The 13,853-nt window shown below is 38.4% G+C and overlaps 1 protein-coding gene across 1 annotated transcript in view; it reads right to left on the bottom strand.

The window, feature by feature from the left end:
* The window catches only part of LOC115229630 (ribonuclease H2 subunit A), an 86,230-nt gene extending 74,864 nt beyond the window's left edge, over nt 1-11,366 (bottom strand). Inside the window, exon 1 of the mRNA XM_029799958.2 lies at nt 11,111-11,366. Coding sequence (XP_029655818.1) covers nt 11,111-11,237 — 127 coding nt within the window. The 5' untranslated portion in view covers nt 11,238-11,366. The remainder of the gene's footprint in view (nt 1-11,110) is intronic.
* Between the last annotated feature and the right edge of the window lie 2,487 nt (nt 11,367-13,853).

Genomic DNA, 13,853 nt, shown 5'->3' with positions numbered 1-13,853 from the left:
TGTCTTGACCACGGTCGAACAATGATGATGGGCACAATTATAACTCTATAGTTGAGAAGCTTGCTTCCCAATCATGTACCTCTAGTTTCTGTCCTACTGCACGGCACCTTAGGCAAGTGTCTTTTATTATAGCTCCAGGAAAGAGTTACAAGACAGATTCTTCAAGCCAAGGCAACCAGCAAAAGATTATAGGATAGACCGAGAATGGGATAGTTAGGTAATATCCATAGCCTCAGATGGTCATGCTTAAGAATTCAGCCAAAAAGTGTAATGACAGTTGCTTCTGATAGGGCTCTATAGAGGAGGTATCACCCAAGAACCTCCTAGGAATAGTTGGTGGAGAGGATGGAAAGATGGATATATTTTTACATATACACAAATATCAAGCAATGAGTGCTCAACACCGTATTGGTGGATAAAGATTTTTTTAAATTTGTGTATTAAGGCTACCATTGGTTTCATGTTAAGAGAAGTCCCTCAACAATTATCAAGTCTATCACATGGAACACTGGTGTACGTCTCCATTTTGGATTAAAACACAAAAAGTCATGGAAAGTCAAGGTGTAGGCATGGTTGTGAGGTAAGAAGCTTGCTTCCCAACCGCATGGTTTTAGGTTCAGTCCCACTATGTAGCACCTTGAACAAGTAAGTATCTTCTACTATAGTCTCGTGCAACCAAAGCGCTGTGAGTGGATTTGGTAGACAGAAACTGAAAGAAGCCTGTCATGTATATATCTATGCACGTTTGTCCCACCAGTGTTTGAGTACCTGTAAAAGGGACTGATAGAATAAGTACCAGATTTAGAAAATAAGTACTCAGGTTGATTCATTTGACTAAAAATTTAAGGCTGTGCCCCAGCATGGCTGCAGTCTAATAATTGAGATAAAAGACATACCTACCTACACACACACACACACGACACGTAAAAGCACCAACCGACTGTGGCCACTTGCCAGCCTCCCCTGGCACGTAAAAAGCACCCACTACACTCATGGAGTGGTTGGTGTTAGGAAGGGCATCCAGCTGTAGAAACACTGCCAGATCAGACTGGAGCCTGGTGCAGCCTCCTCGCTTCCCAGACCCCGGTTGAACCGTCCAACCCATGCTAGCATGGAAAACGGATGTTAAACAATGATGATACACACACACACATACATCTCCATCATCTTTCTCTCTCCAACTATGGTAGCAATGTATTTCCTCTACTGAGAGACACTGGTGGCACATAAAAAGCACCATTCAAGCATGGCTGATGCCAGTGCCGCCTGACTGGCACGTAAAAAGCATCATTCATTCGAGCATGACTGATGCCAGTGTTGCCAAGGCACCATTCAAGCGTGGTTGATGCCAGTGCCATCTGACTGGCCCCCGTGCCTGTGGCAAGTAAAAAGCACCCACTACTCTCTCGGAGTGGTTGGCATTAGGGAGGGCATCCAGCTGTAGGGCATTCAATAAAAGAAAAATGTAAGAATAATGCTTCAAAACCACTATTGTCTGAACCACTTACAATAACGTGTGTGTGTGTACCATCGATGCAACTTATAACAAGTGCTATATTGTCATCCAATACGAAGTGTTACCAAGAAGAGCAAAAGTATTAACAGCTACAGCAGTACCAACAAATTCACTTAAATGGTTAAAGATAAAATAAAAGATATAAAGTGAATGAAAATATCAAACATCACTTTCCATCAGGCAACACCCTTTTGAGAATGTAAAAGTAAGGAATGTATAAAGATCAAATGTCTTTATACATTTAACATCTGACCTGGCCACATCCAACCCAAATATTCTACTTGTTCAGACCAGATCTGGCTTCTCACATGTACCCTACCTAGGATGACATTCTTCAAATAAACAATCACATCATTAAAATCTTGAAGTTACAAAATAATGAATGATAAATTTAAAGCAATGAGAATAAATAAGCATTACATTTGATAGAGTAATCTGAATGCTAAAGGGTTAAGAGAATGAATGAGCCAAAAACCATAAACACCAAAGCCTTCACTTGTAGCAGGTACCATACTCTCACTTTCGGTGTCTATGTAATAGTGTGTGAAAATAGATACCCTCTGAGCCCTCTCACTTTTGACCCAACAGAACATCAGGGATGTGACAGCTGAAGGGAGAGAGGGTTGCACTAGTACTTCAGCTGGGTAGATTGGAGCAATCATCATCATCATCGTTTAACGCCCATTTTCCATGCTAGCATGAGTTTGACAGTTCGACCAGGAGGCTGTGACAAGCTCCAGTCTGATCTGGCAGTGTTTCTACAGCTGGATGCCCTTCCTAACGCCAACCACTCCATAAGTGTAGTGTGTGCTTTTTACGTGCCACCGGCACAGGGGCCAGAGGAGGCTGGCAAACAGCCACGACCGGTTGGTGCTTTTTACGTGTCACCAACACAGATGCCAGTCAGGCGATGCTGGCATCAGCCACGTTCGGATGGTGCTTTTTAGAAATGCCTTGCTCAATGATACAATATGTTGCCTGGTCCAGAAATAGAATCCACAATCTTTATTGTCATGAGCCAAGCACTCTACTCACTAAGCCAAATACCTTCAATGAAACAAGGGCCAAGGAATAGGTAAGAATCATCACCAACAAGATGCTATACAAGAATAGCAGCATTGCTAATACTAGAAATGAAACCTATTGCATTGAACATACTAAAGTAAAATAAATCAGGATAAAAATTTACCTTGTTTTGCTCAATGCCAAGATGAATAACCTCACACTCTTTGCATTGTTTTGCTCAATGCCAAAATGGATAACCTCATACTTTTTGTATACAGCATTAACTCCGTTCTAGAATTCATTACAGAAGCACAGGTTTATATAGAAAAAAAAACACTGTTGAAATATCTTTGAAAAGTACTTTTGAAAAAGACTGAAAATTTTCAAAACAAAGAAACATATAATCTGTTACAATTTCAATATCACTCTCCATATGGCAGAGACAATAACTAGAAATAAACAAATTAAGTAAAACAAACACCAATTCACAACATATCAGTGGTCGGTAGGGTTTGTGGCATGTTTTCAATGAAAGTTTGCCTTTCAGTCAGATGCATTTGGGCTCATAGAATATTTGTATGTGCTTGTGTAATAGCTACGCCATCTCAGGTACATGACTTCCTCCTAACTTAATGCTGGGTGTATATGTGCCTTGTAAAAATCAGAAAGTGATCAGAACATCAATAATTTTTTTTGTTCTGAAGAAGCCCAATCATTGACATTAAGTGTTAATTGTTATAGATGTGCAACTGCTATGAAAGGTCAACTGAGACTGTGAAGCTTAGTGTTTATAGAAAGTGCGGGAGTGGCTGTGTGGTAAGTAGCTTGCTAACCAACCACATGGTTCCGGGTTCAGTCCCACTGCGTGGCATCTTGGGCAAGTGTCTTCTGCTATGGCCCCGGGCCGACCAATGCCTTGTGAGTGGATTTGGTAGACGGAAACTGAAAGAAGCCCGTCGTATATATGTATATATATATATATATATATATATATATATATATATATATATGTGTGTGTTTGTGTGTCTGTGTTTGACCCCTAGCATTGCTTGACAACCGATGCTGGTGTGTTTATGTCCCCGTCACTTAGCGGTTCGGCAAAAGAGACCGATAGAATAAGTACTGGACTTACAAAGAATAAGTCCCGGGGTCGATTTGCTCGACTAAAAGCGGTGCTCCAGCATGGCCGCAGTCAAATGACTGAAACAAGTAAAAGAGTAAAGTAGAAGCAATTCTTATGGTCTTTACATGTCCTCTCAAACAGGTAATGTTAAATTGGCAGGGTATGTTCAGTTTGAACATCTGTAAGTAGGAAAAAATTTGGCAAATTGTTCTAAAGGGCTGCATTGTGGAGAAGAGAGTACATTTAGTATAAAACATGTAAGGTGAGATACACTTACTGAAAGTCATTGTTTTTAAGTTGTTAAATGCATTTTTATGTCAGTATAAAGCACACACTGGGGGCCTTGTAAGTTTACAGAACCTGATACTAATCTATGTATACTGTGATTGTGAATGCAAGAATCCCAGTGCAATACTTTGCTTGGAGACCTATAATGCTGTGAAGATGGCCCTGAACTAGGTTGTCATACTCTCATAGAAAAATGCCTTCAAGATCTCTGCACATAAATATAATGTATGTCTGGTGGGAGATATATTTAAGATCATACAAAAACTCTGCTGCAAAATATGGCTTTATTTAATGTCTACTTTTCCAAGCTAGCATAAGTTGGCCTATTTTTAATAAATATTTAGTCTTGTTCATATTCCTTGACTCAAATTCTTTCTTGCCGTTTTCAAGTTTCTTCTACATTAGCTTCACTGACTTTACCATGTGTATCTCTGTTTTAGAGTAGGCACACCACATTCCTGTCATAAGAATCAACTGAAAGGGTTTGTGACAGGAAGGGCATTCAGCTGTAAAACACAGCCTCAGAGAAACCATCAAACCCATGCCAGCATGGAAAAGTGAACATAAAACACTATAGATGATGAGCTTCAGTGATTTTGTTGTAGGAAGCAGATCATTGGCACATATGGATTCTCATGAGCACCCAATCTTGAATTCTTTTGTAATTGTTTCAGAGACTAACTATAACGAAAACAGAAAACTAAACACAGCACTTGCTATACACATTCACAGAATACATTGCTCCAACTTTGATCGAATATCTTTTTTTACCACTCTCAGGGCTTCAACAACATAAACAGGCCATAAATGATCACTTAAATGATCACTTAGTTTTCCTGCTTTCCACTAGATCAAGACACAAGAGAGCATATCAAAAATATTAGATCAAATACACAACAGTTCATTGTTTTTTTCACACATTACTTACAGATGTTTTCAAGACTGACCATGCATCTGCATATACAGGGTGTTTGGGTTAAGTCTGAGATTTTTTTATGTCTCCTTTTTCTCAGGAACAGCTTGATGTATTGGTCAACAATCAAAGGCATCGGAGAGCATAGAGATGAAAATTGTAGTTGAGAAAAAGTTAGCTGACATGGAGAAATAGAAGTCATCTGAATTTTGGAAGAGATCTGCTTCATGAAAGTAAAAAAGCTCCTGAACAAGGGGAGGCATCCAGATGAGCTGGGGATGATATGGTTTTTCACAGATGGAAATAACTTCTACCAGGACCAGGTGCACAACACCCAGAACAGCAGGTGGTTTGTCCCATATATGAAAACCAAATTTCCCCAAACTGTGATGGTTTTGGGGTGTCTCTAGTGAGGGTGACAGCATGCCACCCCATATCTTTGAACAGGGCTTTCAATGGAGAAGTTCTTAAGCAGATCAGGCCGAAAATGTCACTAGAAGCTAGGATCACCAAGCATAGATTGGCTTATTTCAGTCATATTATGTGGAGAAAATCCCTGGAGAAGGACATCATGCTCGGAATGGTCAGTGGCAAGAGAGGAAGAGGCCGACCAAGAACCCGCTGGCTTGACACCATCAAGAGTGATACCGGAATGGACGTAGCCAATTTGAAAGAAGCAGCCCAGGATAGAACTGACTGGAGGACACTGATCCAACGAGTAACCGAGAGTCGACTTCGACTGAGCGGATAGATAGATAGCTATGTGAAGTTGCTGGAGATTGTCATTGTTATAAACCCAAACTCGAATATCAAAGTTTAAAAGGTTTTAATTGACTAAAAATACAGCAATATACAATACAAAGATTGCTAAAATTGTAAGCAAAACCAAACTTCAACGCAATAACATTTTATGCAGCGAGTTGCTACATTCTAGACTAACCAAAACCAACGCTGAACATGTCATCTGCAAGCAGAACAGAACTCCACACAGTCGCACTGCAGGCATATAACAGCAATCGAGACGATCAAAATCACAACAATCATCAAACCCTAGCTGGAGGCAGTTGCTGCTGGACAGTCATATGTGTGGCAGCAGGATTCAGCTCCTTGCCAGACCACCGAAAGAGTCAGAAGTGGTTGACAGAGAATTTCTATGACTTCACCAGCCCCAATTTCCGGTCTGTTAACTCCTTCAATTGTATTCCTATGGGACACAGTTGAGAAACATGCCAACTGCTCTGACTGCAACACCAAGGGTAGCCAATTTAGATAAACTGTTATTTCCCAGCCATGATGTACTTGGTATGTTTTGATTTTTTTTAAATACTTTGATTTTTGGATGAAATATTGTTTTCTTTTTCTTTTATGCAAACTATCGAGTTTAGCCCAAACACTGTAAATATGCAAACCTGGGCAAATTGAAAAGATCCAGAAAAATCAGTCCTTTCTATGACACTGAGGTTTATTCAAGAGAAAGGCTACTGACTTGGGCCAATATTGATTGGCACCAGTGTCATGGAATTGTAGCTATTAGACTGCAAAGAGCTAGAACAGATGGTGGTGGTGGTGGTGGTGTTAGATCATAATAATAATAATCCTTTCTATTATAGACACAAGGCCTGAAATTTGGGGGAGAGGGATAGTTGGTTATATCAACCCCAGTACTCAAATGGTACTTAATTTATCAACCCCGAAAGGATGAAAGGCAAAGGTGACCTCAACAGAATTTGAACTCAGATATAGCAACAGGCGAAATACCACTAAGCATTTCATCCAGTGTGCTGACAATTCTGCCAGCTCACCACCTTAACCATAATAGTAATTATGAGCTTGTTGTATACCATGCTCAGGTGCACTACAAACTGTTGGAAAAGGTTAAAAGAGAAGAGAGAAGGCTAACATATAAGTCAAGCAAAGAAAGGCAACAATGAAAGCCAGAAGTACTACATGTACTGAACACAGAACAAAGCAGTAAAAGACAGAAAAGTGAATAGCAAAAGAGCCATAAAGAGGAAAGGGTTGCATAGGTACATCAAGGGGAGTGCCAGCAAATTTAGTGAAGCATGGAATTTTAGATGGATGCAGTGTCCATCTAAGTGACAGCTAAATACTGACACAGGTAGTTTATTCCATGCTTCAATAATTCTGAGCAAGAAAAAAAATAACATTTCCAAAAGTCATGGGTACTGAGGTTTGGGGATTTTATAAGCATGTCCATAAGTATAGAGATATTGAATTCAAAAAGATGGCCAAAGTTGTCAGAAAGATGGTAAATTATCTTATAGCCTTCTACCAAGTCAGCAGCTAATGTCAAACATTAGTACATCAGTGCCCAGAGAAGCAATACGTTCAAGATATTTTAAGTGACTGAGAGAGTATTCATCTAGTTGCACATCTTTGGACAGCTTCAAATAGACCAATACTCTGCACAAGGTCAGGATTCCAGAGTGGAGATGAAAATTCTAAATGTGGACATACCATGTCCATATATATATATATATATATATATATAGCTTTAAATATGCCAGTGCAGCATAACTGGGCCATTTAAGAGTACCCTTCAATCACTGGGCAATAAACTGTACTTGCAAAGATCTGCTGAGTCAAGTGAAGTCATTGTCATGGCCAACGCCAGTATCGCCTGACTGGCACCCATGCCAGTGACATGTAAAAAAACACCATTCAGGCGTGGTCAATGCCAGTGCCGCCTGACAGGTTCCCGAGCCAGTGGCACGTAAAAAGCACCCACTATACTCTCACAGTGGTTGACATTAGGAAGAGCATCCAGCTGTAGAAAGTTTGCCAGATCAGACTGGAGCCTGGTGCCGCCTTCTGGCTTGCCAGTCCACAGTCAAACCATCCAACCCATGCCAGCATGGAAAGTGGACGTTAAACAGCAATGATGATGATAAATAGGCAACTAATGAGTCACTCAATTTTAGAAACGTGGTTTGTCCAACACAGATTATCATTGACAATAATGCCTAGGTCATGTTCACCAGCAGACTGTTTAAGGTTGGCATTGTAGAGGGAGTAAGTAGATTCTAGGATTTTCCTCCGAAGATCTATAGTGGGGCACTATACACTACACTACAGCCAACTTGAGATGCCAGTCAGCAATTCATTGCTGCACTGTGTCCAGGTAAGACAGCAGGAAAGATTTGTTCTTGTTGTTGCAAGGTACAGCTTTATCATCAACGTTTAACATCCATTTTCCATGCTAGCACGGGTTGGACGGTTCGACTGGGGTCTGGGAAGCCAGGAGGCTGCACCAGGCTCCAATCTGATCTGGCAGTGTTTCTACAGCTGGATGCCCTTCCTAACGCCAACCACTCCCTGAGTGCAGCGGGTGCTTTTTACGTGCCACCGGCACAGGTGCCAGGGGAGGCTGGCAGCAGCCACAATCAGTTGGTGCTTTTTGCGTGCCACCGGCATTTTACATGCCACCGCCACAGGTATCACAACTACAATTTCCATTTGATATTTATTTTCATGTTGATGTACTTGACACAATAGGTCTCCTCAAGCTGATATTTATTTTGATGTTCAAGGTTACTGTTATCTGCATATTTTAAGACAGTAACATGTTTCAAGTCAGCATCTATTTGATTAATGTATGCAATAAATAACAGGCGACGGAGAACAGGTCTCTGTGGGGAAACCATATGTCATCACAAAAGCTGTAGAATGTTGTCCTAGTATTAATGTCATACTCTTTTCCACCTAGAATGAAGGACTTCAACCAGTTATAAAGATTGGCCTTCCTTACCCACTGCAGAAAATTTCCCAATAAATTGCTTGTGTGGTATCAAATTAAAGGTTTTGGTGAAGTGGAGACAGATAACATCCATCCATGAGCTGCCAACTATTATTCAGGTGATGTTTTCAAGAAATTCATTGAGTTGACTGCAGCAGATGGAGTTGGGGATAAATTCAATGAATAAGGTTATGTGAATTCCAGAGATTCAAGAGAGCCATTCGAATACAGGACTCCATTAACTTGGCAATAGATTGTGAGACTGACTGGATGGGACTTGACAGGTGATTTGTGCTCACTGTTTTAGGACAGAAGGATAAATAATACTGGTAATTATCCACTGTTCCAGGGTAACACAGCTATTAAAGTGAAGTTGAAAAGTAGTAAAAGCTAGTTAGCAGGAAGTGCCCATTGAATTTGAGAAGCAAACATCATCAAAACCAGCGGAGGCATAGTTGTGCAGTATTGCAGGAATAAATTCAACAAATGTTTTGGAATTTTAATTTTAAACAGTAAAAATGCTAGCATAACATTCAGCCAATAAGTTCTGCACATTCTTTGGGATCATTAATCTGACCTGTGTGGGGATTATAAAAAGGGCCAACTAGAGAGTGAGGCCTCTCTTCTGAACGCACACATTTCCAAAACACTTTATTATCTGGATGGATTGCTATATGTTGTTCAAGTATTGCCTTTTTTAGTCATTTGCTTAATATAGTTGGACACTCTGTTGCACCTTCTATTATCCTGTTCTGTGTAATCTGAATTCATGTTCAGCATCCTTTCTTTTATTCTTTCCTGTCAAGGTGGACTGCTGCAGTCTCCCATATTGCATGTTTTGGGTCTCTAATGCATTTAAGCAGTAGATATTCTGCACACGATCCAAATTAAATTAAGAGTGTGCTGATATCTCCAGAATCATAAAATGCAAGCAGTCTGGATGCATAATTCAGCACATTAAGACTTCCTATCAAAGCAAGCAGTCTAGAGGGATGGTGGATTTCTTTCTGCCCACAAGAGACTGATTGGCAATGATCATAGCGCAGTCAGAGTTGCCTAAAAGTTTCCTGATAGTTATGCTGATAACAGCTTCAGGAGCAATGGTGAACAACAGATCCAAAGTGATGTTACCTCTTGTGGTGGAGGTGACTGCTTGAGACCTGTACTATGTCAAGGAAATCATTTGCGCTTTGCAGCCATTGAAAGGATTCCCAATCAATCTCTGAGTAATTGAAATCACCAGTGTTTCCCTGGATGCAGCCCTAAGGATGTCAAAAAGATGTGTGTCTTGACAATAGTTTAGTGAACAGGAAACAGCCCTGAGTGGTAGAATTGTCACCACATTGCTAAAGATAAAACTCACTTCCCACAGCAGTCTAATTTATATTCCGGGATGTCTCCCTTACTTGTTTTGACCAGAATCAATAAGATAATGAGTGGTCTCGTAGCTAAGCCTCAAAGTTTATAATTCTTAGTTTACTACTTGACACATTCTACCAGTATACGAAGTTTCAAATTATTTAGTTAACTAGAAAATTCTGTCCATCTTTTAGAAAAGATCCTTAACTTTTTATGCAGTAGGCATAACTGGTTATCTGCGTTATCAACTACCCCAGCCATTATTTTTCTATTTTTCTCGTTGTATAATTTTAACAAAATTTTTTAACTCACTATATTATCCTATTTGACTACATGTTCTCCATGCATAAAGTATCCTAAGATCTAGTGTCTTGTTTGGTTTTCCAAAACCACGCTTGCACACCCGCTATTAAAATTAAATTTTCATTTTATCTGGTACTACATGTTTTATGGTCAACCTTTACAAAAATAATAATATAATGAAATTATTGTATACAGTGCTCAGGTGCACCACAAATTGAGGATATGCGACTTAGTATTCAAGAATTTTATATATTTGTTCTTAAAGATTTAATTAAATCGTAAAAAAATAGGGATTTTCATAGGAAAAAGCACCTTTTTGATGTAAATAATTTTTGGTGTTAACATGGTCCGATTTGAATTTTTTCTTCTACGGAAGGAAGAGCAAGCCTTCTTTTATCATACTCTCAATTTTGGTCAATTTGCGCCGCAGGGTCTCGGAGAAGATAGTGTTAGTTGAAAGCTACCAAACCTGCCATACACAGACTTCAGCTTTATATATAGAGAGAGATTACATACTGTAGTTAACTGACGTTTCAACACTGTTTTTACTTCGCCTTTATATTCCAGACAAATGCATATTTATTGACTTTTCCACTGATCAACTGACTTTATCGTTTCCCCTATCAGTTTGTAAAAACGGGGGAAGAGGGCTCCAATTTATAAATGAATGCTCACTTCGATTTATATACAATGAAAATTTTAATCACATCATTTACGAAGAAAATTTCTAAATATTATAAAGAGTATCTAAATCACAACACATATATGTTCCAACAGAACTATGGCCAAATAAGACGAAGAAAATGTTAATAAGAGTGATATCAAACAACTGTTGCGTTGACATACCTAGAACCGGGCCTCTCCCAGCTTCATCTATTCCCAGCCAACACGGTTTTTCTTTCGTTACATCAGGTACTTTAGAGCTAATTACAAAGTTCTTTTGATTGTTTTTTCTAAATCCAGAGTGATCCATTGCTGTGTGTATGCTAATACTTTATGACGAATTAATTCTTAAAGTTTTAATATCACTTTTTCTTTTCAATTTCCCGCCTGAAAATTGCAGCTGAGAAATTTAGAGCGGTGTAAACCTAAAAGTTGTCCACAAAAAAATTCTTCTGTGCTTGGATGGATTTAAATAAAGACATGAAAATAATGCATCTAAGCAAATTCAAATAACTAATTTTATTTCTAAATCTGTTTTTCCAAACTCCTGATAATTACATATTATTTTAACGATAAAATAACTCAATATATCAATAAAAACTGCACAGCTGCACGGAGTTAATGCCAACGCAACGATTTTTATCGACCAGTTACGTCAGGTTACATTCATAATATTGTTTTCATTTCAACTATCAGCATAGCTTGTAGTTAAAATGCTTTCTAGATCGAAGACTATACTGTTGCATTTCTATAGCTATATCTGTTCAAAGTTCCCGCTTGTATCAAGAACAGATTTTTAAAACTCTTTTCTTTTTTAAAAAGATTATATCAATTTGAACCGTGGGATCAAACTAAATAGTAGACAGCTGATAGCGCGCCGGCTTAATGTTCGCGCCAATCAACCACGAGGTTTCGGAGAGGTTTATTTTGTAAACAATAGGAATAAGCGATGAAAGCAACTATTATACTTAATGCTTTATATAGCATTATTTTCATGTCTTTATATAGCAACAAGGTGACAAATAAAAATGTTAAACATTTTATCTTTTACAATATATAAAATATTATTTATTTAATTAATTCTGAAAGAGTCCTAAGTAAATGGGATCCAAGTGATTAAATGAATATAATCCTGAAACTAAAGAAAGAAAAAGGATCTCCGTAAATAAATAAATAATCAAAATAGAAGCATGCACACTCGAATTCATTGCACATTACGCCAGGGAAAACTGGTGTTCTCAATTAAACATTTTTGAAACATTCCGGACAGTATAACTAACTGCAGGTAATTGCCACGTTGAGATGCTGGTACATCATCCAAACATCATTTGATGTTTCAACGAGGTGGACACAAAAAAAATGTCAAAAAGAAAAACGTCCTTCTCAACACTCCAAATCCACTATTGTTTAAAAAGCTATGAGTTCTATCGACAGATTGTAGTATTTGAGTACTTTCTTTCGCAGTGACCCCATCCCCACCTCGTCTACGTTACAAGACGAAACGAAGTGGTGTCCCATACTAGGCATCTGCCTCGAGCCCAAGAGCGAAGTGAGGGTCTATCGCGCCTTTTCCCATCATCAATGAAATGACAGCCTAGATGTTTTTCCTGGCTTGGGTAAATAATTTAAGGAAAAGAGAATGGGATATAATGATATTCTTGCATTTCTCAGGGGCATAAGAGATACAGAATATTTCCAGACAGAAACTGGAATCGAGTTCTGAATTATCATCGAGAAATTGTTTTAACCCTTCGACGGTTACCTATCTGTCAAAATATTACAGTTTAGCTAAGGTTTGATAAGGAGAATTTCGAATTTTCATTGATTTAAAGTAATGAATTGAATATTTATAATTGGTTAACACAATATAACTTGACCAATTATGAATATTTGATTTATTACTTTATCAGATTAAAACCAGTTTCCATTGCTAAAAGAACAATCTTTTTCTCGAATCACAAGAGTCAATAGTGGTCAGTGCGTATTCCCGGTGCTCATAATATTACATGGATGGCAAGTATTGCTTTGTACAGGATTCTGGTCTACCGCCAATAGATGTTTTTTTTTCTACGAAGGTGGCGGGTTTGAACTTAGTACATAAACTAACGAATTACTCATTAATTGTACAATGTTATCACTGCTTGTGGCAGTGAAATACCTCTTGTAGTAACCAATTTAAGTAGACTATTATTAAAAGTCAAGTGATATAACTCTTCGATCTAGTTCCTTTACTTTGCTACATGAACACATGTAGCAAACTTCACATTTCTCCCTCTAATAAAGAAACTCGAGTCTCATGCCTGTAAGTCGTTGTAAATCCCTGATCAAGCAGATCATGTCGGACGAAGGCAAAAATAATGTTACAAAAAGGCATAATACAGGTTAGAGAAAATGGTTACAATCATATACATGTCAAATTATGAAATAATTAAACAAATAATTAATTTGCCGTAAAATTTCTAAATTTTCGTATATATTTATAACTACTCATACAATAATTTACGGCAAATTAATTATTTCATTATTTGATATGTATATGAAATGTAACGATTTTCTTTAACCAGTATTATGCCTTTTTGTAACTTTATTTTTGCCTTCGTCCTACACGAATCCGTCGATCAGGATTGTTCTGGGCTTTACAACTACTTTATATTCTTTATAGGCATGAGACTCGAGTTTCTTTATTAGAGGGGAAATTTTGAAGTTAATTTGTACGTGTAGCAAAGAAAAGGAACTAGATCACAGATTAGGATCATGTTACCGCAAATGCATCACCCGAGGTCAAGGCACTTGAATTTTAATAGTAGTATACTTAAATGGGTTACAACTAGAGGTATTTCTCTGCTACAAGCAATGGTAACATTGTAGAATTAATGAGTAATTCGTTGGTTTGTGCTGAGTTCAAACTTGCCTTCCTGACAGCGGT

This window comes from Octopus sinensis, linkage group LG2, assembly GCF_006345805.1.
Source record: "Octopus sinensis linkage group LG2, ASM634580v1, whole genome shotgun sequence".
In the NCBI taxonomy this organism is placed as follows: Eukaryota; Metazoa; Mollusca; class Cephalopoda; order Octopoda; family Octopodidae; genus Octopus; species Octopus sinensis.
The sequence above is the reverse complement of the archived record's forward strand: the minus strand, read 5'-3'. Positions and strand labels throughout refer to the sequence as shown.